General features: G+C 49.4%; 2 protein-coding genes across 6 annotated transcripts; one reads left to right on the top strand and one right to left on the bottom strand.

Annotated features, from left to right (window-relative positions):
* Window positions 1–417: 417 nt before the first annotated feature.
* Window positions 418–7,436, top strand: MYORG (myogenesis regulating glycosidase (putative)). Of its 2 annotated transcripts, none has more exons than XM_033123125.1 (2): window positions 418–625; window positions 3,659–7,436. In XM_033123125.1, exon 2 carries the CDS (start codon window positions 3,732–3,734, stop codon window positions 5,874–5,876), a length of 2,145 nt encoding a protein of 714 aa, XP_032979016.1. In that variant the 5' UTR covers window positions 418–625; window positions 3,659–3,731; the 3' UTR covers window positions 5,877–7,436. The 2 variants fall into 2 exon arrangements, with proteins under 2 accessions (XP_032979016.1, XP_032979015.1); XM_033123124.1 differs by having other exon boundaries at window positions 3,602–7,436.
* Window positions 7,437–13,174: 5,738 nt separating this feature from the next.
* NUDT2 (nudix hydrolase 2) lies at window positions 13,175–24,516 on the bottom strand. 4 transcript variants are annotated; one of them, XM_033123066.1, is made up of 3 exons: window positions 24,364–24,516; window positions 15,728–15,868; window positions 13,175–13,753 (listed from the first exon to the last, which is right to left on the bottom strand). In XM_033123066.1, exons 1-3 carry the CDS (start codon window positions 24,410–24,412, stop codon window positions 13,428–13,430), a joined length of 516 nt encoding a protein of 171 aa, XP_032978957.1. In that variant the 5' UTR covers window positions 24,413–24,516; the 3' UTR covers window positions 13,175–13,427. The 4 variants fall into 4 exon arrangements, with proteins under 4 accessions (XP_032978957.1, XP_032978958.1, XP_032978959.1 ...); XM_033123067.1 differs by having other exon boundaries at window positions 15,728–15,861; XM_033123068.1 differs by having other exon boundaries at window positions 24,252–24,373.
* Between the last annotated feature and the right edge of the window lie 55 nt (window positions 24,517–24,571).

The following is a 24,571-nucleotide window of genomic DNA, read 5'->3' as shown; positions in this document are numbered from 1 at the left end:
TTCCATATGGGGAACTTTTTTCCATATGGGAGAGCTAGTGAGAGCGTTATACCAAGACAGCTCCACCTGGTCACATCTGGAGGGGAAGGAATCCCAAGGGCCAGCCCTGCTCTTTTACCTTGCGGCTCGCTCCTTCTCATACACACCCCAAATTTACTGTGGAGGTGTAAGAACCTCAACTTTCTACAGCTGCTCCTTTCTCCAGAACTACATTTCCCAGTAGGCGTAGAGCATAGCCCCGCCCACAGGAGGGTAAGCAACGGCCCAGCGGGGGCGGGCCTGATGGCGGGGGCGGAGCCAGAAGGTACCCGGCTTGCGGCTGGCCTGAGATGCCGGGAGCTGGGCACAGAGCATGGGAGGAACCTGGGGGCCAAGGGGCGGGGCCTCAAGCCCTCGTGACAATGTGGGAGGAGGGGTCGGACGCCAGGAGCTGGGCTGGACTCCGAGTTCCCCAGGCGAGACCGAATGACCCGGGCGTGGCCGGGCAGCCAGAGGGCGGGACCCGAGGAGGGCCTCGGCTGTCCCCAACTGGGCAGCGCTCCGCTCCGCGCAGTAGCAGCTCAACTCCGGCTAGCGTGGATATCTGCAGGAGCCTCCCTTCACCCCCACTTCTGGGGTCACTGCCGTGAGTGAGCCCAGCGGGAGGACCTTGGGGAGTTTCTGAGGGAGCACACTTCCTTAACTTTCGCTCATACCGCTGAGTGGGGGGGACACCTGAGTTGCCGCGGATTCCAATGGGAGACAGGCCCCTTGACCTCAGTCTGTCCCTTTGGATTTTGTAGCTGTTGGGCGGGGCCCTAGGGGTGGGGGTAGAGTATTTCCAGGCTGTAGGCGCAGTCACTCGATTCCCCCGGACCCCGCCGCTGAGCAGGACCGGGAGATGGGCCATATCGAGTTGCCTTTGACATTTTCACACATTCCCCTGGGAACTGTGTTCGACAAACGACTCAGCTTGGAATGGCCTCCCTTCAATTGAGCCAGGACGGGCCCACCCCCTCATACCCGACTAGGGACTGGCAGACAAGATTGAGGTTGAGTGTTCAGTGGAGAGAGGCTTGACTAGGGCAGACCCCACCTGCCAGCATTAGCCTGTGGTTGGTCGGATGGCAAATGCTGCAGATTACAGGGATCTCTAGCGCCACCCTTAACACCAGAACCACAGTTCTTCCCCCACAGCCCTGGTACCAGATGCCATTAAAGTTGCCCCTGTCCCACCCTCAAGAAGTCTTCCTGGAGCAAGCAGCAGCGCCAGCCCTTTGGGAAACAGGCCTCACCATGCCCACACCCACTTTAATGGAAGCCTGTCCCAGCCTCTTGACCACAGAGCTCTCCTCTGCTGTATGCAGACAGCCTGTCAGACTATTACCTCCCATCTCCTAAAACTTATGCTGTGTAGTGTTAATCTGGGATTTTGGATTCAGGCAACCTTGCTCCTTGGGTGACTTCAAGCAATTTCTGTTTTCTGTTTGGGCCACTGTTTCTTCATCTTTGCACTGGGTACTATAGCTATGCCTCCTCTTCTGCATTAATGTTAGGGTGGCTGCTGTGGTGGCATTTGGGAGACCAGCACAGGGAGACCTGCATGGAGTGGGTGCCCAGGTCTGTGGGCTTCTGTCTTTCATCAAAGAATCTTAGAATCCTAGAAAGTTAAAATTCTCAGAACTTAAGTGCTGGAAAAGGCTTTTGAGGTCACCTTTGTGCCTCTCCATGCTTCCAGGGGTCATGAGATGGTCTGATTTAATATGAAAGTTTTGAGAAGAAGCGGGTCCTATTCAGATACAGACCTCCCGCCCTTATTCCCTTAGTGCCCATATTGGGGCCGTGGTTGTTTTGAATGAATGAATATAAACGTATAGCAGGTTTGGCCTGGGCCACCTAAGGCCTTCTTTGGGTTCTGCTTAGCTTGAGGGCATCGGGTAAAGGCTACTAACTGCATTTCCCAGGAGAGCTTTTCTAACTTGTGCCTATCTCCAGGAAGGGGAGTCATAGTGGGTTGGAAAGTTGTACAAGCTAAGTTGTGTGGGTTGAGAGGAAGGGAGTAAGAGGCTGTTCCAGACCAGCTGGAACTGACAACTTAGGGAGTGGTGGAGGGGCGCACAGAGAATGGGGCCCTGAGAGAGTGCCTTAGGGGGGCATTGTGGGGAGCTGTATATTGACATCTAGGATCAAAATTCTGATCTGCACCTGGCATTCTTGATGGTATCTTCATGGGAGAGAGGTAGGAGCGGTGAAAACCCTGAAAGTTCTGGCATCTCCTGGGAAGTTGGGGGGGACTTAGAAACAGACACTGGCATCTGGGAGGAGACTAATTACTGTTTGCCAGTCTCGCTCTCTCCTTCTCCCTAGCTAGAGCAGCCAGCTGGCTGGCAGTGTGTGTGTCTGTGTATGCACCTGGCTGGGGCTATTTCTTTGTTAGACTCTGCCCTGAGGGCTGAAACAGGAAAGGTCAGTGGTCTTGAGCAGCAGATTGTGACACACATCTCCCCCCAAGTCTGTTTCCCTGCAGTCATATCTGGATATTTAGCATACTGTCTGTGAGAGTGAATGTATGTAGTGGGTGGGGAGAGGTCTGATCCCTGGAGAGCTGGTTGGTTGGGGAGAGACATTGGCCCAACGTAGGTGGGTGAAATCTCCTAAAGCAGACGACCTGATGGATTTAGGTTGCAGAAGGAATGAGCTTGGTAGTCATAGGCTAGGCCTGGCCGGAAATGGAATCAGAAAGGTAGATGAGACCATGTCATGCCTTGAGACTCAATTGCAAAGCTTATGCTTCTGAACTTCATCATGGAGGTCATGAGCAGCTCTCTAAACTAGGAAGAGATGTGATCTCAAAAGTTCTTTAGAAAGATCACTATGGTTGTTACAAGCACCAGGCATTGGGGAAAGAAGTTTCAGACTGGGAGGGCTATAGAAGTGTTGCAGTAATACAGGGGAGGGAAGACAGTGCCTCAACTAGGGCAGGGGCAGCAGGACGGTGGACGAATGGCAGAGCTAAAGCCAGGTGGTAGCTGGCCCACAGATGTGGTGCTGGGAGCAGAACAGGAAGGTAGGCAGGGAAATGGACGTGGTGAACAATGCTTAAGAGCAGGGTGGAGTTTGAGGGCAAAAGATCTGAGAAGCCACCATGGCCCCTTAGCCAGGCTCCTGACCCCAACCCTAATCTCCAGGTTTAATCTGGCTTCTGACGCCAGATTAAATTCCATGCCTGAGCTGTTCCTCCTCTTCTCTCCCCTTCTGGGGGCAGGGAAACCAACTCACTGCCCTATTAAAGGTCTCAAGGAGCTGACTGGGTTATCGCTCCTCTCCCACCATGACCACATCTCTGGGAAACCAGGCCATCTCCAGACCCCTTCCCTTCACTTCAGCTTGAACTGTCCCCATGTGTGATCTGACAGCTCCCTGACCCTGTCTGTTTGTTTCTTCCCCATGAAAATGGATGCATGCCATCTCCTTTCTCCTACTAGAGTCCTGACTAATTTTGGCAAACATTAGGGCCCTTGAGAAAGAGTGGGTAAGACACAGATTGTCCTGGTAAGTCCTAATTGACCTTTGCCACTTGTCAAGCCTTTCCAAAGTATACACCTCTTCTTTTTTGCTGCAGCAAATGGAAATACTATGGAATGCGAAGGTCAGTTCCAACTCTCTCTTCCCCTTCCAGACTCTGGCAGGCCAGGTTCAGATGGACTTTGTCAGGTGGCCCCACTGCCTGCTCCTTCCTTAACTAAGGGCTGATGCCTGAAAACCCTCAGGAGAAGAGTCAGGCCAACCCCCGCCGCCGCCCTGGGAGCCACATAGGCCATAAGAGTCCAGAAGCCCTCTCAGCCACAGCCATGTACACCTTCCTGCCTGACAACTTCTCGCCTGTCAAGCCCAAGCCATCCAAAGAGCTGAAGCCGCTGCTGGGCTCGGCCATGCTGGGGCTGCTGCTGGTGCTGGCTGCAGTCGTGGCCTGGTGCTACTATAGCGTTTCTCTACGCAAGGCGGAACGTCTGCGCGCGGAGCTGTTGGACCTGAACCTTGGCGGCTTCTCCATCCGTAACCAGAAGGGCGAGCAGGTCTTCCGCCTTGCCTTCCGCTCCGGTGCGCTGGACCTCGACTCCTGCAGCCGCGACGGTGCCCTGCTGGGCTGCTCTCGCACCGCTGATGGGCGTCCGCTGCACTTCTTCATCCAGACTGTTCGGCCTAAGGACACAGTCATGTGCTACCGCGTGCGCTGGGAAGAGGCGGCGCCAGGGCACGCCGTGGAGCACGCCATGTTCCTGGGAGACGCAGCTGCGCACTGGTACGGTGGCGCTGAGATGAGGACCCAGCACTGGCCCATCCGCCTGGAAGGCCAGCAGGAGCCGCAGCCCTTCGTCACCAGCGACGTCTACTCCTCCGATGCAGCATTCGGGGGCATCCTCGAGCGCTACTGGCTGTCGTCGCGCGCAGCTGCCATCAAGGTCAATGACTCCGTGCCCTTTCACCTGGGCTGGAACAGCACGGAGCGCTCACTGCGGCTGCAGGCGCGGTACCACAACACGCCCTATAAGCCACCAGCCGGCCTCGCCGCGGCGCCAGAGCTCAGCTACCGTGTGTGTGTTGGCTCAGATGTCACCTCCATCCACAAGTACATGGTGCGGCGCTATTTCAACAAGCCGTCTAGGGTGCCAGCACCCGAGACCTTCCGGGACCCCATCTGGTCCACGTGGGTGCTGTATGGTCGCGCGGTGAACCAAGACAAGGTGCAGCGCTTTGCCCAGCAGATCCGCCAGCACCACTTCAATAGCAGCCACCTGGAAATCGACGACATGTACACACCTGCGTATGGCGACTTCGACTTTGATGAGGCCAAGTTCCCCAACGCCAGCGACATGTTTCTCCGCCTGCGCGACGCTGGGTTTCAAGTCACGCTCTGGGTACACCCATTCGTCAACTACAATTCATCATCCTTTGGTGAAGGCGTGGAGCGCGAGCTGTTCGTGCGCGAACCCACCGGCCGACTGCCCGCGCTAGTGCGCTGGTGGAATGGCATTGGAGCGGTGCTCGACTTCACGCGCCCCGAGGCCCGCGACTGGTTCCAGGGGCACCTGCGGCGGCTGCGCTCGCACTATGCAGTGGCCTCCTTCAAGTTTGACGCGGGCGAGGTCAGCTATTTGCCGCAGGACTTCAGCACCTACAGGCCGCTGCCGGACCCCAACATATGGAGCCGGCGCTACACCGAGATGGCGCTGCCCTTCTTCTCGCTGGCCGAGGTCCGTGTGGGCTACCAGTCACAGAACATCTCATGCTTCTTCCGCTTGGTGGACCGCGACTCAGTGTGGGGCTACGATCTGGGTCTGCGCTCCCTCATCCCTGCCGTGCTCACCGTCAGCATGCTGGGCTACCCGTTCATCCTGCCGGACATGGTGGGGGGCAACGTGGTGCCTGAGCGTGTAGCGGGCGGCGGCGAGGTGCCCGAGCGCGAGCTCTACGTGCGCTGGCTGGAGGTGGCCGCCTTCATGCCCGCTATGCAGTTCTCGGTCCCACCCTGGCAATACGACTCCGAAGTGGTAGCCATCGCGCACAAATTCACCTCACTGAGGGCCTCGCTAGTGGCACCGCTATTGCTTGAGCTGGCAGGTGAGGTCACTGACACTGGTGACCCCATCGTGCGACCCCTCTGGTGGATTGCGCCGGGCGATGAGACCGCACACCGCATCGACTCGCAGTTTCTTATCGGGGACACGCTGCTGGTGGCGCCCGTACTGGAGCCAGGCAAGCAAGAACGCGATGTCTACCTGCCGGCAGGCAAGTGGCGCAGCTATAAGGGGGAGCTTTTTGACAAGACACCAGTGCTGCTCACCGATTACCCTGTTGACTTGGACGAGGTTGCCTATTTCATCTGGGTGTCCTGACCCAGCCCAGGACCGGGAAACCCTACAGCACTAATCTCAGTCTTCATGCAGACCTGTAACACTCCATTATCATCACACCGTGATCCCCAGAAAGTCCCTACCTCTGCACCACCCACTAAGTGGGTGCTGACATAAATGTGCTGCCCAGCTCCTGTAGGGTCAGGGGACGGGGCACTGAAGCAACCTCCCTCTCCAATGAACAATCCTAACAACCCCCTTTCCCTCCATACCCACTCCAGGCTGCAGAAACCTGTTTCTTGGGGTAGGGGGTAGGGTGAGTGAGTTCAGAGGAAAAAGGTCAGCTCTCTTCCTGTTACACATGGTTGGGTTTTAAAAGCACAAAAAGAAACCTCACTTGCCATCCTGGCCTGAGTGGCTATCTTCGTCCATCTGAAGTGAGGACTTGATCCTCCTTAAGGTCCCAAAATAGCCCCCTGCCACACTTAGAAAGGGCACATTCTTGAAGTTGGAAGCCAGGCCCTGAGTTCCCTGCACTGGCCTGAACTGTGGCTGACCTGGGCCCACCCCAGCTGGTGAGAAGGGATGGGGCTACTTGGCCTACTGACAAGGAGGCAGGAGGTCCCCTCGCAAAATACAGGAGGACTGGGCTTAGCATGGAGCCATCACCATTGTCCCTCATTTGTGAAGAGACTCCTAACACTGTACTAACTCATCTGTGTACACACATGGGCCAGGGCCACCACCTGATGATGGGCAAAGACTTGCAAGGTCATACAGGCTAGACTTGGTGCCTTAACTCAAGAACAAGAGAAAGAGAGAGAGAGAGAGAGAGAGAGACCATATGTCCCTGCATCTACTGAATGAACACAGCACCCCTGAGGCTAGAGAAACCTGGAGGGAGGAGACAGGCAGCAAATTTGAGGCTTTGATTGTTGAATTGGCCTCCTCCCAGTTGATGTCCCAGGGACTGTGGAAGGAAATCAACAGCCCTTTCAAGATTCTTCTGCTGCCTCATTCCCTGTACACATGGCAGGGGTGTGGCCTAAAAGAGAACAATGTTCTTCTGGTGGTGGTGTGCTTCAGCACATGAACTACACGCTCACATCACTGCCTGCAAATACACACACAGGGTAAGGGCTTTCATGTCAGCCATTTTCCCTTTCTAAGAAGAACAATCTCAGCCAGAGAGTTTTTCCTCACTTTACAGCTGAGTCTGGTGAAAGGCGTGGCTTGCCAAAGGGGGCAGGTGGGAAACAGGCAGGGCTTAGCTTCCTTCAACTTGGACAGTAGAACCAGAGCCTCAGTGGCTAGAGAAGGCAGGCCTTTGCCCACTGCTCCATCCCTCTATTTTCTCAGTGTGAAGAATGCCTAATGAAAGTTTAAGGGCGCTCACAGATGCCATCATCTCCAGTGCTGATTCTACCACTCATCTACAAGCTGCATGACCTTGAGCAAGCTGCTTAACCTCACTGAGCCTCAGTTTCCTCATATGTAAAGTGGTGATGATAATACCTACCTCCCAGGTTGTTATGGGAAGTATAAGCACAGATGTATGTAAAGTGCCTGGCATAGTAGGTGCTCAATAAAAGGTAGCTATTATAATACTATTTCTTGTTTTCTTGCTTAAAAATTACAAGGATTTTTCCAGGTCCAACTCCCAGCACAAGAAGCTTTCTCTAGGCCTGCATGTGACACCCAAACCTCTGCACATAGCACCCATTTGAAGTCTGAGTTTCTGATCCAAAGGACACTGTGGTCCAGGAGAAAGGCAAGAGAAGAAATACCTGAAGGTGGGATGTTGGGAGACAGGATTCCTTGGTCCCCAGGAGATGGGGAGTAAATGGAATTAGCTTCCCTCTCCCCTTTTTGTCAAGAACATATACAAATAAGTACTCAATGATAAGCCTCCCCGGGCCCTGGTGGCCAGCCATGTGCTGTGGAGTGATTGTAGAAGGACACTCAGACTGGGTCCTAGAAAGTTCCCTAAATGGCTAGAAAGCATGACTCACACTTGAATGGCTCTCCAGCCTTCTCTGCACCGTGAAACCAATTTACCTAACTTCTCAAGCCTTGGTTTTCTCATCTTTAAAGCGGAATTTCTAGGAGTCACTGAGATCTGTCTGTAAAACACTTATGCAATAATTGGCAAAGAGTAAGTGCTCAATGAATGATAACTCCTATCAACTCTTATTGTAAATAAGAGACAAAGATAATCTCTGCCTGGAACCTCTGCTGTCCAATATGGTAGCCACTAGCCACATGTCACTTCTTTAATTTTAAAATTAAAATTAAACAAAATAAAAAACGCAGTTCTTGGGCCAGCCCGGTGGCTCAGGTGGTTGGAGCACCGTGCTCCTAACGCTGAGGTCACGGTTCGATTCCCACATGGGCCAATGAGCTGCACCCTCTACAGCTAAAATTGTGAACAACAGCTCTCCCTGGAGCTGGGCTGCTGTGAGCAGCCAGAGGTTGGTGTGAGCTGCCCTGAGCTGCTGTGAGCGGCCGACCGACAGGCACCGACTGCTTCAGCCGGGGGGAGTGCAAGGCTCATAATACCAGCATGGGCCAGGGAGCTGTGTCCTACACAACTAGACTGAGAAACAACGGCTTGAACTGGAGTGGGGGCTTGAACTGGAGTGGGGGGGAAGGCGGAAAAAGGGGGGAAGAAGAAAACCCTGTTCTTCAGGCATACTAACCACATGTCAAGTGTTCAAACACCATGTGTGACTAGTGGCTACCATATTGGACAGTGCAGAGTAGAGAATATTTCCATAATTGCAGAAAGTTCTGTTGGAGAGCCCTAGACCAAGCAGTGTGTGCTGTCTGAATGGAATGGGGAGGGATAAAGTAATCTGTAAGGCCTAAGTCACCTGGCAGGGAGGCGAAGGAATACCCTTTAGCAGGGCATTGAGGACAGGCAGTAGTGTTTTACAGCCTAGATGGGGGAAGGGACATATCATGCCCACTGAACACTCACTGTGTGCAGGGACAGGGCCAAAAGGAGGAGTGTCCTTCCCTGGCCAAAGTCCAGCAAACTGGTCCTTGACTTGTGGTCTGGTGTCTAGCTTGGCCTCTGCCATTGGCCTCATTACAAAAGCACAGATGAACAAATGGAAGCACTGGGAGAGAAGGGCATTAGCCTGAAGTCACACAGGAGATTGGTGTTTATATCCAGACGCCTAGAATCTCCCACCCAGCGTTCACCCACCTGTCAGTAGCATGGCCTCGCCTTGGCCTGTATTCCTCCAAGGATGGGGAGCCAGCTGAAATGTATGTCTCTGAAGCTGCCACCCAATAGGCCTGATTTTAGGCCAAGAATATTTCCCTTTCCTCTCTTCACACCAAAAAAGAGGTTCGAGAAGTTGGGTGGCGGTGGAGGCTGGAATAGCAGGAACTGTGAGAAAGAGCTGAGTCTTAGAAACAGGAGGAGGGGAGGGAACTGGACTGGAAGCTTCTTCTACCCCTATTCTGCAGGATGCCAGGAAATTTGGCCCCTTCCAGTCTTGTGCTTTCCAAATGTATCTTTCTCTCTGCTCATGTGGATTAGAGTAGGGGCTGTCCCTCCTCCATGCAGATTTCAGCTGCCTTGTCATGGCCAGAATTCCTGACCCCTAGGCTGGTTGGGGTGGGGGCTGATATGAAGGAATGGGAAAGTCCTTCTCCAGAGGTAATGGGGAGGGACTGAGTGGCCACTGTAGGAAATCTAGGCCTGGAGCCTAATTCCCTCATTCTGTGACCCTGTGCACCCTGACAGTTTGCCTCCATTTCCCTCTAATACCATGTGAATCAGCTGAACCCTGGCGAAGCCCTTTCTCTAAGCCGTGAATTTTCTGGGTCTTTGCCCTTGTTTCTCCAGATCTGGGTAAGTATCTCTCACCCTGGCTGGCTCCAGAGCAAGTCTTCTTCTGATGGTTCTCCTCACTGAGTTTTCTGATCTCCTCTCAAGTCCAAGGCCAGTGTTGACCTCTCTATCCCCTGGCCACTACCCCACGTCAGGACGTTATCATTTCTAGCCTGGAACACTACAGTGGCCTCCTAACTCTTTCTGCTCTTGGACCCTTCAATCCAATCCACGTAGCAGTCAAGGAAATCTTTCTGAAATTCAATTTTATCACTTAGGAAAAAAATCAAGCTCTGGTGTTCAAGGCCTCTAAGATCTGCATCCTTCTTTTACCCGTTTCTGTTTTGCTCACACACACATACATATATGAAAATATTTTGAAAAGCATTTGAAGAAATAACTACCTTCCATGCTGGGAACAGCTACACAGCCATCCCTGCAAAGGGGGCCTGCCTGGACCCAGTCTTGAAGAAAACCCACAGTAGCAACTCGGTGATTTCCTTTCCTGCCATTGTCTGACTCAGTGGGACTTCTGCTGACAGACTCCCCCCACCCCCAGCATACCTCAGCTCCCAAAGAACAGCTTGGTTTTTATCTTAAGGCTAGTCATTTAATTCATTATGCCCAAGGATCTTCCCAGCAGATTGAGCAGAGGGGAGAATTCTTTTTTTTCCAATGTATTTCACCATTTTAATGGGATATAGGGGAAAACAGAGGCTGGTTCCTATTTTTTAAAAATTGAGCTATAATTGATATAACATTGTATTAGTTTAAGGTATACAAAGTAATGATGCGATACGTATTGCAAAATGATCACAATAAGCCCAGTTAACATTTGTCACTATAGAGTTACAAAAAAAAACCCTTTTTTCTTATAAGAATATTCAAGATCCACTTTCCTAGCTACTTTCAAATATGCAATACAGTATTACTAACTACGGTCACCATGCTGGACATCACATCCCCAGGACTTACTCATTTTGTAACTGGAGGTTTGTACCTTTTGACCCCCTCTCCCCAGTAGGGGAGGGAATTCTTGGCTTTATGTGGCAAACCCTGAGTTTGGCTGGGGGTAAGGTTGAGGGGAGGAATGGGACAGAAGAGGGGGAGGCCCTGTTCCTGGGAGTTCCCAGTCTGAAGAACAGGAGGAGGTTGTGCTGTTTTTCCTCCCCCAGCTCCCTTTCTCCTCCTCAGGGAGCCCAGTTGGGAATTTCCTATTATACAATCCTGAGCAGGAGGGTGGAGTGGGAGGGGAGGGGAAACGAAGGGGGGCGGGTTGGGGAGAAGGCAGAGAGCAGGCCTCTCTGTGCATCTCTAGCACAGCCTCAAGTGGGCGGCCATCCTTTATAGAAGAAGACAGCTTGGGCCACAGCTGCACCCCGGAAGAAGGACCCTCTGCTTCCCAAACATGGAGTCCCATATCCACACAAGTCTATCAAGTGAGATTCTACCATTAAAAACTACCTTCATTCCTTTGGATCTTCAATTCAGCAAACAAGTGCCTACTGTGGGGATGTAAGGTGTTGCTTTGAGGGTTAAGAGGGCATTTTGGTTTTCCAGAGCCCCTGTTAAATGTCCCTAGGAGGGGGCAACTTAAGACCACCCTGGTGGGGATAAGTCCATTAGTTGCTTCTTCACCCTGGGGGTGGAGGTGGTATTGGGGAGAACAGGTGGAGCCTCTTCAGGTGCAGGTGGGGAAACAGGATGGCGTTTATAGGCTCGGTGGTTATCAGGGAAAGCTTCCGGAAGGAGATACTCTGGAGCTTGGGGGGCCTCAGATTAAACAGGAAACTGCGGCCTTAACCCCATAGCTCTGAACAAGGCCGCTGGCCAGAAGCAAAGGGGTGACGATGACAAAGCCTCCTCACCTGCCACATCCCAGTCTCGGTTTCCTTCTCCCCCACCTTTCTCCACCTCCCGTAACATGCCCCGTTACTACCCTGCTGTCATTTCTTCCTGCAAAGTGAGCAACAGAATATACAATTTACACCTCCCCCTTCTCCAAAGTACATGTGTTTATTTCAGTGGAAACCTCTGGAAGGTCCAGAAAATGACCCCAAAGCAAACAAGATATTCTAAAGCAGTTTTCCCTTTGGTACCCCATCCTTAAAGCACCCCACATACAGTCAACTGCCAGGGCCATCTACTTTCTTAATCCTCAATTTTCCCAACTGTAAAAATGAGCAGCAAAATCAGGTCATTTTCCAGATCCCTTCCAACCCTGACATATGAGGTCTTAGCATCTTGAGACTCCACAGCCTCCCATGCTGAGAGCACAGGGCCGGCCAGCCCTTGTTAGGAGGCAGCTAGTCTGTGGTTTGGCACCACTGCCCAGCAGACATTTATTAAATCAATGGGATGTGGTCCCTGCTGGCCTAGAAAGAGAACATTAAGCTCCAAAAACTTCCTGCAGCAGGCCTCCTTCAGAGTGCAGCTCAGAGGGGTGAAGAACAAAACCATTCAGGTCCCTGGCGGTGCTCCAAGATCCTGTTCGCTAGTACTTTTGCCCTGTCTACACAGAGAACCAGTGACTAAAAACATCTGGAAGCCTGAGTGAGACGTGGCAACTTCTCTCTCCTTCCTCTGGGGGTGGCAGTTCCTGACCCGGGTAATCCAGGTTGACCTTTTCCAACGCCCCTTCCCATCCAACCTTCTGCACTTCATTGGGCAACAACCCTCTAATAAGATCCGCATGAATCCAGCTGCTAACAACTCCTGGAAGGGCTGTAGGATCTAACACCTGCCATGCATTCCTTGAGCCCTAGTAGCAAGGGAAAAGAGGGCTGAGTCCCAACTCTTGCGCCTCTGGGTCTTCCAGTTGAGTTGTGGAGAAAAACAGTATGTGGGAAAAGAGAAAAGGCAATGATGGGGGCTTGCTAAAGACAGAGAAGGCAGCTGCAGGCGAGGAGTGCACAGGCAGCGTGACACGACGGCTGGGTGGCCCAGCGGAGCACACCCAGGCCTGGGCTTGCCTCCTGCTAGTGACCTCAGTCGTGTTGAGAAGGCCCATGCTGACGCGGGGAGGCAGGGCTAGGCTGAGAGGTTGGAGTTCCATGTGTCACTGACCTGGTGGCCCGGGGTTGCCTGTCCTTCCTCTCCCTGTTGTGATCTGGGCATGTCCCAAAGTTCCTTGGGTCTCTAATTATTTTCAAAAATATTGACTGAGCACCTGTAAGTGCCTGAAGCTGGGAGAGACACATTAGTGAGTTGAACAGACCTCATTCCTATGCCCTAGTTGTACTCACTTGCATATCCTGTCTGACTATAGGCACAAAGTCTCTTGTACACTGGTGGGGGTGGGGTGAAAGTGCTTGGAGTTCCTGAGGCAGGAGAGCACCCTGGGCAGCTTTGGGGCTCTCCTATTCTGACTCCCCACCTTAGCTTCTATGGGGTACAGTGCACGGACACAGGATTCCCTCCGGCTAAGGTCAGAGCTCTGATTCACGTTAGCGTTCTTCTCCCGAAGGGCAAGAGTCCAAGAAATAAATACACCAGGTTACGCTGCTTGAGGTTTATTAAGTACAAGGCTGTACTTACTGGGCCTGGCCTTCTTTTAAACTCCTCCTTTGCCTTCCTTTCCACCCAGCTAAGATTTTTGCCTGCTCTGCTCCGAGAGTCCTCAGCTGATGTTACTAACCTATCTGCTCTTCGCTATGATGAGCCAAAGACTAGCACAGCCTTCTCCGTAGCTGAAGGTGGGTTCATCTCAGAAGGCCCTCAAGGCTCCTACTGAGGCAAATAACTCTACTTCAGTCAGCTGAGGCCACTGTGGAGCAGAGAAACTGGTGTCCTTCTTGGAGCGCTGCCTCCATTTCCTTGAACTGAGCCAACTGGCAGGCCTCCTCCAGCCCCAGCCAGCGGTAAGCCTGGTGCTCGTGGGAGAGGCGGATCTCCACGTCGTAGTCCTTCACCTCTGCCAGCCAGTAGATGACTGTTTTAGGTTTCTTCCTGGCCACATAATTGAGCTCCCTTCTGAACCCCTCAATGATGGTCAGCTGGCTTGCTTTTAGGCCTGCTTCCTCCTGAGTTTCCCGCAGGGCTGTTTCCAATTCATTTTCTCCCGGCTCCACATGGCCTAGTTCGGAGAAAAGAAGAGGAGGGGGAGATAATCTTTAAAAGAAGTTGTATTTTCCAGGTTAGATGATTTAAAGATGGGGTCTTCAGTGACTTTCCTAGCTGTTGTTACGCTAACGGGAGCCTAGAGATTGGCAACATCTTAACACACCTTGGAATGGGGTGCAGGGCAGGTAGTGTCTGGCTCTGTGGTGTCTGGGAAACCCCTCCTCCCCACCCCATCTTCTCTGCAGAGAGTGAAACAGACCATGTGTTTGGCAAGTCTGGTCTAGAATACTGCTCTTTGATGGTGAGAGAGATGGCCTCCCTCAGACTTCTGCCTTCTTATTCTTTGGAGCTCTCCTCATCCCGTATCCTCAGGGAGACTTTTCCCGTGGAGACCTTCAGGCGATTTTCCCAAGGACAGGCCATCCCTTTTGGGGAGATGGGAGTTAGCTGAAGACGGAACACTTTGCCTACAATCCACAGTGAGGATTTAAACTGTCCGCAGTTGGTCTCTGAAGTCCCAGGGCCAACAAGACAGGCTCAAAACCATGCACTGCGGCACCAGCAGCTGTTTCCAAGTAGCTATCAAGGCTTTTCCAAATTGTTTTCATCTTTCTAACTGAGCAAGACCAGATTCCAGTTTCATAGGGAAAGTCCTGATGGGAACTTAGACTATGGACAAGCTGAGAAACAGTTCTAAGAAAATTTGTTGGCAAGACCCAAACCCAAGTAGACAGCTGCCAAGAAACTGTTGTTGTAGAAGAACTTGAAGCTCTGCAGACTAGAGAAGCCCTCAGCTCTGCCTTTAGGCCCTCCCTGCAAATTCTCAGCTTGCCCAGAGGAGCCAAGGACTGGGGGCGGGGGGTCTGGCAGCCTCTGTCAACACATGGCTCCAGCAAGTTCCTGGGGGCCTCCTGGGCCAGGAGCTCACGGGGAGCAGGAATTTAGCTGTTCCCTTCTTGGTTTGGAGATGGGGCTGTATCTCAGTGCTCTTCTGTACCAGAGGTCCTTACAGCGGTGCCCTTAGTCAGCTGCTGCTACACAGCTCCGACAGAAAACGATCAGCGTGGACTTGAAAACCCACTCTAGCTCATGGCTTCTGGAGAATTTTCCCTCTATGGCACCTCATATAGCCATGCGCACAAAGACAGGTAGGTAATGCATCGAGAGGAAGGTGGGAGGGATGCTGGTGGTGACAGGTGACTGATCCAGGATGTCTTAACCACCCTCAGAAGTGTGGGGAGTCTCTGAACACTCTTCCCGACGTCATCTACTCAGCATTCAGCCCATCAGTGTTAACAGGGTAACTTCTCCCTGAGGCCCAAGCAGGAAAAAATGTGGAGGTCCTTTGAAATCTTTCAGTGAGAGGGGACCATGCAGTGCGACTTAGGTGATGAGGGGACAAGTATGAATATTCCTATTCAAAGTATTTGTTAAAAATAAAAATAAAAAGCAATGCATAGTATTTGTGATACTTCTGTCCCTTTTACCTTGTTTCTCCCTAGTGAAACTCAAATGTGCAAGTTTTATTTCCTGTTCCCATGTCCTGGTTTTCCTACCCCTGGATCCTTGCTCACCCCTCCCACCAACTCCCCTTTAAAGTTCCTGATCCCGACCATCTGGGGGCTGCTCACTCTGGGCCCCTGACCTGTGGCCCAGTAACGACTTGACCCCAAGGACCCCAATGCCCAGCCTGGTGCCTTTTCTCCTTCCCAGCCATTCATCACAGAGGCTGGTGCTCTGGTGAATTACACACACACACACCCCAGGTGACGTTTCTGTCCGGGGATTCAGTCACAGAGTTCTATTTCCATCTCTGCTCTGGCCTGGCATGGAGACCTTGTATGTAGAGAGGATCAAAGGCTCCTACCCACCCCAAGTCCTCCTGCTGCACAGTCACTGGGAAGCAAGACTTGTGGGGCTCTTGGCAGGGCGGATTTCTGAGTAACGCTTGGCATTTCCCCAAGAGCCAGCCCCCCTGGCCTCGCACCTTTGGGAGGAGTCCAGTGATGAATGCCATCGGACGCCTGCAGCAGTAGAAACTCAATTGCAGTGTCGTCTGCCTTGGGAATGAGGCGTCTTCGGAAGATGATCAAGCCACATGCTCTCAGGGCCATGGTCTGTCTGAGGACTCGATAAAGAAGACATGGGACATTGGGAAGTTACACAAAGCAGGAAAATCCATACTGGGGGGCAGCACTCTGGTGCTGGGGAGTAGCACAGACAAGCCAATAGTGACCTCATCACCTACAGAAAAAGGCAGTGTGCCAAGGACCCATGAGGGGAAACCAGGAATCAAAGATGGGCTTTTCTGTGTAACTGCAGGACCCTGGCCCTACCCTGTCAGTGTGGCTCTATTCCAACTCCTCCCAGATCTCTCTGTTAAAGTATAGGGCTGGTGTGTACATGTTAAGAGACAAGATCCTCAGGAGTAAATCCACTGCAACTGGAGAGATGCTGGGAAGGGGAGAGACGCAGCACAGTATTATTGAATCCACAATCCCATTTCCCTCAGCCTCCAGCCCGAGTCTCTGGAGCAGAGAGACCCCAACAACGTGGTATCTGATGGCTCAGAGGGGTCACTTAGGAAGGGTAGCTTGGTGTACTAAACACTTTTTTGTTTTTGATTTTTTCAGTCTTTTATCCGTATTTCACAATGCTATGTATTCACATGGTTCAAAATTCAAAGTTCAAAAGGGCACACATAGTAGAAAGCCTCTTTCCGACCCCATCAAAGATAAATTATTATAGCATAGTGGTCAAAAGCATGAATCTAGAACCCGGGTTCAAGTTCTAACTCTGCCACTTATTCACTGTGTGATTAGCTCCTAAGCCTCAGTTTCCTCATCTGTAAGACAGGATAATAACAGTTCTACCTCAAAGGGTTGCTGTGAGGATTACATGACTTAACTTCTGTAAAGTGCTTTAGAATAGTGCCTGACATGTAAATGATTTCAATATACATAGAAAAATGTCTGGATGAATACGTATCATTGTTTTCTGGAAAATGAGATTATGGGGAGACTTTCATTTTCTACTCCATGTATTTCTGTATTGTTTGGAAATTTAAAGAACATTTATTAATTTTATAATCAGCAATACAATAAAGACTAAAGTTTTTTAGTCTTTTCCATTTCATGTAGCCTTTTTTCCATTTCAGAAAAAATGTCAACAACAACAAAAGACAGGAAGGAAGAAGAGTAGGAATATCTGCAGAAGTGAAAAAAAAATTCATCATCTGAAGGGGGACATGTAATCAAGGTAACAAAAATATGGAAGATCTTTTATGTAAGGCCCTGTTAAAGAAAAATTTATGTCGTGTTCATTCAACAAATATTTACTGAGGACCTACTATACACTAAGTACTATTCTAGGCCTTTGCCCTCATTTCATGCAGTTTATATTCTAGTGGGAGAGGTAGACTTTAAACAAATAATTATGCAGATTAAAAAATCATTGTCAATAGGTATGTGCTACAAAGGAAAAATGTGTGATGTGTAACCTGACCTTGTCTAAGGGACCAAGAAAGGATTCCTGGGAGAAGGGATGTTTGAGCAGAGAAGTAAAGGATGAGTAAAAGGTAAGCTGGCAAAGGGAAGGAGAGAGGTATGCTCCAGGTAGAGGGAACAGCACGGGCAAAGGTCCTGAGGTGGGATGGCTGAACTGAAAGAAAGCCAGGTGTCTCAAATGCAGAGAAAGCCTGGAAGAGTGGCCCACGTAGGAAGAGACTTGAGTCAGCACGGCCTCATCTGAAAAATTCCAGAGCCAAAGAAGGAGCTGGTACTCATGGATAGCAGAGCTGATGCCGAGAGGGTGGCTGGGGTAAGGGTTGATGATCTCCACGGCCCCCGTTGGTGCTCAATCAAGATGAGCTTGCATCTACCAAAGGCATAAAAATCAGACCCAGGGGTGGACGTTCGTTAGAGGGCGAGCTCTGGGCAACGGGGCTGCCGGTTTGATTCCCACATGGGCCAGTGAGCCGCGCCTTCCGCAACTAGAATGAAGTCAACGAGATGCTGCTCAGCTCGTTGGTGGCCAGATGGCTCAGTTGGTTGGAGAGCGGGCTCTCAACCACAAGGTTGCCGGTTCGACAGAAAAAAAAAAAAAAATCAGACCCAAACTGAAACCTGTTCCAGGGCAATTATTTGGGCTGCCAACAGATGGTAATGTTCCTCTAGGGAATGGAGAGTGGTACCTTACCAAAAAACCAAACACACTCAACACTGCGACCTTTCCAAATCTTTCTAAACCTTAATGAAAATTTTTAAGAATTTGAAATAATTTCAAAACAGGTTTTTAAAATGGTCTGCACTCATATACTGTTGGTGGGAGAGTAAATTAGCATATCCCCACAGAATAATTTGGTGACAATTATCAAATAGCACATTCCCTTAGATCTAATGATTCCATTTCTAGTCACTATGACATACAGAAATACGTGTTGAAGATTCACACACGAGGATATTCATCCCAACCTTGTTTGCAATTTATCAAAAAAACAAAAGGCAGAAACAAATACCTATCAATATGGGAACAGTTAAATATAGTATATCTATATGATAGGATATTATGAAGCCGTGAAAAAATGAGGTAGAGCCAAAAGTCCTGCTTGTAAAAAGATATGCAGATGTACTGAGTTAAAAAAGTATAGTTTAGAATATTATGTATAATGTGATCCCATTTGAGTTTAAAAATTCTTATGTAAACTGGTAGCAAGTTTTTATTAAACATTGTGTTCTGTTTCCCCAGTCTATTTGTGCTGAGAACTTTCCCCATTCTGGAAGCCAGAAGAAAGCATGCTGTCGCCACAGAACTGGTGAACAAAGATTTCAATGACTGATTCCAGGCTTACGCAGGTATAGGTACCTGATACCCCTCCCAGACGCTCAGAAAGTATTAGCAAGCTGTACGAGTAGGGCGCCTTACCCTGGCCTCAGGTACACTCCCATGGAAGGAGTGTTAGAAGCCCTAGATAAGCTTCGGGATCCAGTGCCCGGCCTGGGACACAGGAAGCCGCAGAGCATTCCTCCTCCCCAACGTCACAATACAGTGTGAACAAAGATGCCAGCAGGGGGAGCCAAGAAAGACGGGCTTGGGTGGTCATGTGGAGCCAATGGGAAGAGGGGAGCAGGCCAGTATTTTCCTATGGGAGGGGGCTTAAGGTAGTGACAAGGGTGCACCCTAGCAAGAATATATCTCAGTAGATACCCATGTGCAGGGGTGACCACATCTAAAAACCAGATGGACCAATGGTTCATGTCAACAGGACCAGAAGAGCTAGGATCAGAGGTTCTCTTTCTACCTATGCTATGGACCCATGGAGAGGGCTGTTGTTCTAGAAAGGCAGAACTCCTATTTGCCCTTTCAATTGCTTGGCTTAAGCCAGCTCTTCTCTAGAATTTCTCCCTCCTTCCCCACACACGTATCCTCCTGCTCATGACCTTTCCAAAGAAGCTCAGATGTCACCTCTTCTGTGAAGCCTTCTGGCTTCTAATTACTCCATCTTCTGGGCCTTTCTCATGACTGAACACTTGGAGCAACAGAAAATTAAGGATTTAGTATAGGAATTAGACCTTCTGCAGTTAGGGAAGTTGAGAGAGAAATCCATGCAACTCTGTTGCCTCTGCATGTGGTGTTGGGCCTGAAGTCTCTATAGGTCCGCGAGGCCAGCAATTGGGAAGGAAAGCTGGCTGTGAAGGAAGGTGAGCAAGGAAAACTGGAACTTGTCAGAACAAATCAGGACCTATAAGGATGGGAATTCATTGAGGACAAACTGAAACCTGTGACTTCCTTTCACGGTCTCCAAACATATTGATGCAGGTGACGTGCAGACGCTGGCGCCCTTTGCCACAGAGCTTATGTACACTTGGCCCAGGACTGAGAGTAGCTGAAAGAGGAGATTCAGCATGAGTTGGGGAGCTGAAAGCCTCGGAGCTGTCCTGCACCAACAAAGTGAGTCAGCAGATCAGTGTCATAAGGTATGCACTGCCACCGTGCCTGGTATCCTGCTCTGTCCTTCACAATGTACTGGCAGCTACTTCAGCTTTTCAAACCTCAAATAAAATTTTCTTGGGGTCAGCCCTAACCTGCAGCCATACAGGAAGGGAATCTGGGGAAACCCAGTTCCTGCTTAGCTAAGTGGACTCTGTGCAAAGTCACCCCAAGCACGCATACCTAGTATGGTAAATCTCTACCTCTGGCAGGGAAGCCAGACCATGAGCTATGTCTCCTTGGGACTCAGCACAGCAGCTCTCAACAGATGTTCATTGACTCAACAGAACTCTTTCCCCACCTCTCACTCGAACAAATGCTTAGGGTATGTTCCGGGAATTTGGGAAATAGCCCAGTGTTTTCCTAAAGACTGCCATTTACATAAAAGTCAATGGAGCTATTGTTGGAGGTTTTCTGTTTTTCTGGAGACTATGGAGCTGAAACTGTCCTGGGGTTTGAAAGCAGCCAGTTCGCTCACTCTTGTTTGGTCTCCCTACACTTCTCTCTCTCTCTCTCTCTCTCTCTCTCTCTCTCTTTCTCTCTCTCTCTCTCTCTCTCTCTCACACACACACACACACACACACACACACACACAGACTCCAAATGGATTCAAACCTCAGGAGGTTAAAGAACACAGCATCCAATATGCAAATATGCCTGCAGCCAGGACTGCAGAGGTGAGAACGCCAGGCTGACAGCAGGCAATTCACACTTCAGAAAAGTGGCAAAGTGCCTTAGGTGGCTTAGAAAACCTGAACAAACCCCCCCCTCAATGTCATCAGAAGGTTCCAGAAGCTAAGGAAAAGTGCTCTTGGCTTTCCCTATATATACAATTCCCTCACAGCCTAGGAGGTTCAGGATTTAGGTGCCAAAAAATAATTCACAGATAAATGGCTCTACGGATGTGCTGTGTTCCAATATTTTCATCAAATTAATCAGAGTGCTATTGCAAGCCTAGCTCAACCTGAAAAGCCCTCAAATATACCTTTAGATACAGAAAGAGCTCCTCAAATCCTCCCCTAACTTGTACTTCACAGTCTAAAATCCCTTTAGTAGAAACAGTGTTTCATGCCACCATCTTATCAATTAAGCATCTACACTGTGCCAGGTTCTTTACATGTATCTTTTTTAATGCTCAAGACAACTCTTAGCAATAAGTATTATTATCTTCATTTTACAATGAGGAAACTGAGATTCAAAAATACTTGCCGAGAGGCAGTTGGTCTGTGAATGGTGGGATTTGAATCCAAGTCAGTCCAACTCCAAAGGCTATATAATCTTTTCCCTTACGCAGCTCTCCTTACCATAAAAGAGCAGGGCTCGCTGCACAAGTGGCCGAGAGAGGACACGCACATGATTTAAAAAATTACTTCCAGTTCCAAAATTCCCAGAGTTTGATCTATATTCATATGGAGATTTTAAGATCTCTGGCTGGAATCCTTTCCACAGAATAGGTTTTATTTGGAGGGGGGTGTAGACGAATGGCCTTGGTGCCCAAAGATAAACCTGGAGGGTAACGTGTAGCCTGGGGCCCCTAAATTTTGCCTCATTGATAAGGGTTCTATGCCTCCTCTGCTTTTTCCTGGGAAACAGGAACCATTCAAAAACACATCCAGAAGCCTAGGGGTTCCCAAGTACCAAGTGTTGGAAAAACCCTTGATGCCAGCCTTGGACAAGCACACAAGCACCTAACTTAGGGTGCCGGTGTCCAGGAAGTTTGCCCAGGCCACTCCACTGTGAGGGCCAACTCTGCAGCCCACAAGCAACTCTCACCGCTCAGCTTTCCCTTACTTCCCACATCATAATGGTCTTTTCTCTGATTCTTCAACTCCCTTCTTCCCTTTCAAAGTGGACAGAAATGAGCCACCCATCCATGAATAAAGCTCTCTCTTGTAACCACAACAGCAAAAAGAGGAAAAACAGAAAGAAAAGGAAAAGGAAAAAAAGCCTCCAACTACCATGACTAAATTGAGACGAAATGTTCCCTCAGCTGCACCTTTCCCTAGACATCTGCCACTTCCTTTTGTCACTGAGACCAAGCTGCTGAGTCATCTTGCTATCTGTGCTATTTGGCTGACGGAGGAAGCAGGAGGTTTCACCTGTAAGAACATGAATATTGGCTTCTAGGATGAGGCCAAAGTCAGACAAGGTTGGGAAGAAAATCATTCCTAGTAAAGGATTTCTGTTAAGTGGCCTATTAGTGCCATCTACTGTACAATTCTAGAAAGCAAACATGAGGAATTCTAGGGCCCGAAGGGATTCATTTACTCATTTTACGTCTGTTGAGTGCGTCCCATGCGACAGGCAGTGTGACATGACTGAAGAGTAGATATGAAGCTGAACACTACAAAGCCCCTGGTTTCTGGTGGTTCACAGCTGCATGAAAGTGGAAGATATTTAAACAGACAAGTTACCAGTGTGCTTCGTGCATTATAGGGGTAATTGTAAGATGGAAAGGTAGCAAAGAAAAAGGAGTGATTAGCTTTAGGTCACAGGGGTTCCCCATAAGGGTTTTGAAGGAAGGCTAGGAGTTGACCAGCAGAACAAAGGTAGAGGCAAGGGAGCACTCCAGGCAAAGGGGGGAGTGTAGGCAAAGACCACATTCCATTGCTGAACAGCTTATTTGATATTCTGTAGGCAATGAGGAGCCTTTGACTAGTTTTAAGCAGGGCTGTAATATGCTCAGATTGACATTTTACAAAGACATTCTGGAAGCAAGGAAGGTGGAGAATGAATTAGAAGGAAAGATTGGAGGCAAGGAAACCCATCAGTTACAAGCCTGTTACCAACAGTCCAGATGACAAATGATATAGTTAAATTAAGGCAGAGGCCATGAGAAAGGAGAGTAAGGGATGGATTTGAATATCTCAAAGAGGAAATCAACACTATTTTATGTTTCATTGTTCCAGGGAGAGAGAGAGAAAGGTGTTTGTTTGGGTGACTAGGTATAAAAGAAATAGGTGGAAGAAGTAGAGTGTAAGCTAATTATATCTGTTTGGGACAAGTTGAACTTGAAGTGTTATAGAACAACCACAAGGTAAATAGACAGGTGAGTCTAGAGTTCAGTCATCATCTGATCCCATCTCTTCATTTCCCAAGGCGGAAATTTCCATTAGAGAAAAATTTTGCTCTCATCATAGGTACCTCTGCAGCCCACCTCCTTCCAATTGGGAAACTCTGCCTTTGTATCTGGTATTCTAAGCGTTCTATCCTTTCAGTCAGAAATAGCATGGCACAATACAGAAAAGCATGGCTGGCTTTGCAGTGAGAAAGATATAGCTCCCTAATTCAACAGCGGTGTTACTTTGAGCAATACTTCTCAAAGTATTCTCAAAATACTTCTCTATGCCTCATTTTCCTCATTTGTAAAGTGAGGGTAACTCCTACTTTTCATATTAGTTGTAGAGTTTAAAATAAGTAATGTCCACACAGGGTCTGACATGTCAGAGCTACTGAATATATGTGGTTACTCTTGTCCCTGTGTCATAAAAGGTCATAGAAAGCTTCTTTATGTTGTTTTAATGGCATGCTCTTAACTTTCATTGATAGTTGAAATCAAGAAATCGCTTTTCATATTTTCTGCAAAACTACTGGCGAACACACTGTTCAGCACACCATGTATATTCCTTATGCATAAGGTCCCACAAGATAAATTCCTTTTAATATAGATACTACAAAGAACGTTCACTCTTTTGGAGAATGGATTGTTTCCTTATTAGTTATTTCTTTAATTGACCAGTTTTAGTTAAATTGGGTACTCAATTACAGTACGTCTACTGGTCCATTGGCTAGTATATTTGCTTGTTTCTATTATGAAGTTAATAGCTACCATTTTTTTGAGGAGTCACTACTTGCCAGGCACCGTGCCAAGTGCTTTCCTTTCATTATTTCAATAAATCTTCACAATTCCCTGAGGCATTACTGTCATTTTTCAGAAGAGGGAAACTATGGCTGAGATGTGTCTGGGTAGTAACTCAAAAGCAGGTCTACCCGACTCCCAACATACTGCTCTTAACCTCAACTCTATATTAGCCTTTTATATTTGGCTATTTGATTGCATTCAGTTTACTTTACTTATATATTTTAAATATGATAAACACATAGTGCCCAAACCAGGCCAGAACAAAGAAAAAGGAAGTTACATTTTAGGTGATGGGACACTCGTATGAATTTTACTTCTGCTATAACTGCCAAGATATAATATTATCCTTTCCATAAATGAAGCAATTAGAAAATATAAAATCTTTTTTTGTAAGTAAGTAGGATTTTAAGTTTAACAAGGTAAAAACTGAGGCTCAGGGAGGGTATGGCGCTCGGGCCTCTGGGCCCTAAACCCGGGAACTCCGGGATCCTGACCACCTACCCCATCACCACTTGCTTGGGGAAAAGCAAGGCTCAACCGGAACTGAACCCTGCCTTCTCTCTGCGCACGTAGGTAAACAGGGACCGCGAGCGGCGGCGGTTGAGGCTGAGCTGCTGAGCTGCTGACGCCTCACTGACTGCTTGGCGGGGGGCGCGCCCACCTTTGACCCTGCAGCGACGGGGGAGATCGTCAGCTGCAGACTCTCTTCGCTCCGAACCTCAGTTCCGACGCGGAGAACAACCCAGGGGGGGGGCCCCTCCAAAGCTACTCACCCCAAGCAGCCCGGGACAGGAGGCGGATCTTGAACGGAGAGGAGTACATCGACCAATCCGGAGAGCGCGATTGCGCTCTAGGAGACTAATAGTATGAAGCAGAAGAGTCCTAGACCCGCCTCAGAGGTGCCGTTCACTCACTTAGGACAACGCGAGACCTTCACTAAAGCAAAACAATTGGTTGAAAGATGGAAATTGTAGTTCTGCC

The sequence above is a fragment of the Rhinolophus ferrumequinum genome, chromosome 12 (assembly GCF_004115265.2).
Source record: "Rhinolophus ferrumequinum isolate MPI-CBG mRhiFer1 chromosome 12, mRhiFer1_v1.p, whole genome shotgun sequence".
Lineage (NCBI taxonomy): Eukaryota > Metazoa > Chordata > Mammalia > Chiroptera > Rhinolophidae > Rhinolophus > Rhinolophus ferrumequinum.
This window is presented reverse-complemented; position numbering and strand designations above follow the sequence as displayed.

Bases quoted from the DNA above. Each gene is read 5' to 3' on its own strand.
- MYORG (XM_033123125.1), top strand. From the start codon at position 3,732: ATGCCTGAAAACCCTCAGGAGAAGAGTCAGGCCAACCCCCGCCGCCGC.
- NUDT2 (XM_033123066.1), bottom strand. From the start codon at position 24,412: ATGTACTCCTCTCCGTTCAAGATCCGCCTCCTGTCCCGGGCTGCTTGG. The intron at 15,869-24,363 runs GTGAGTAGCTTT...TTCTTTATCGAG, and splicing joins CCTGTCCCGGGCTGCTTGGG to TCCTCAGACAGACCATGGCC. The intron at 13,754-15,727 runs GTGCGAGGCCAG...TCTCCGAACTAG, and splicing joins TCACTGGACTCCTCCCAAAG to GCCATGTGGAGCCGGGAGAA.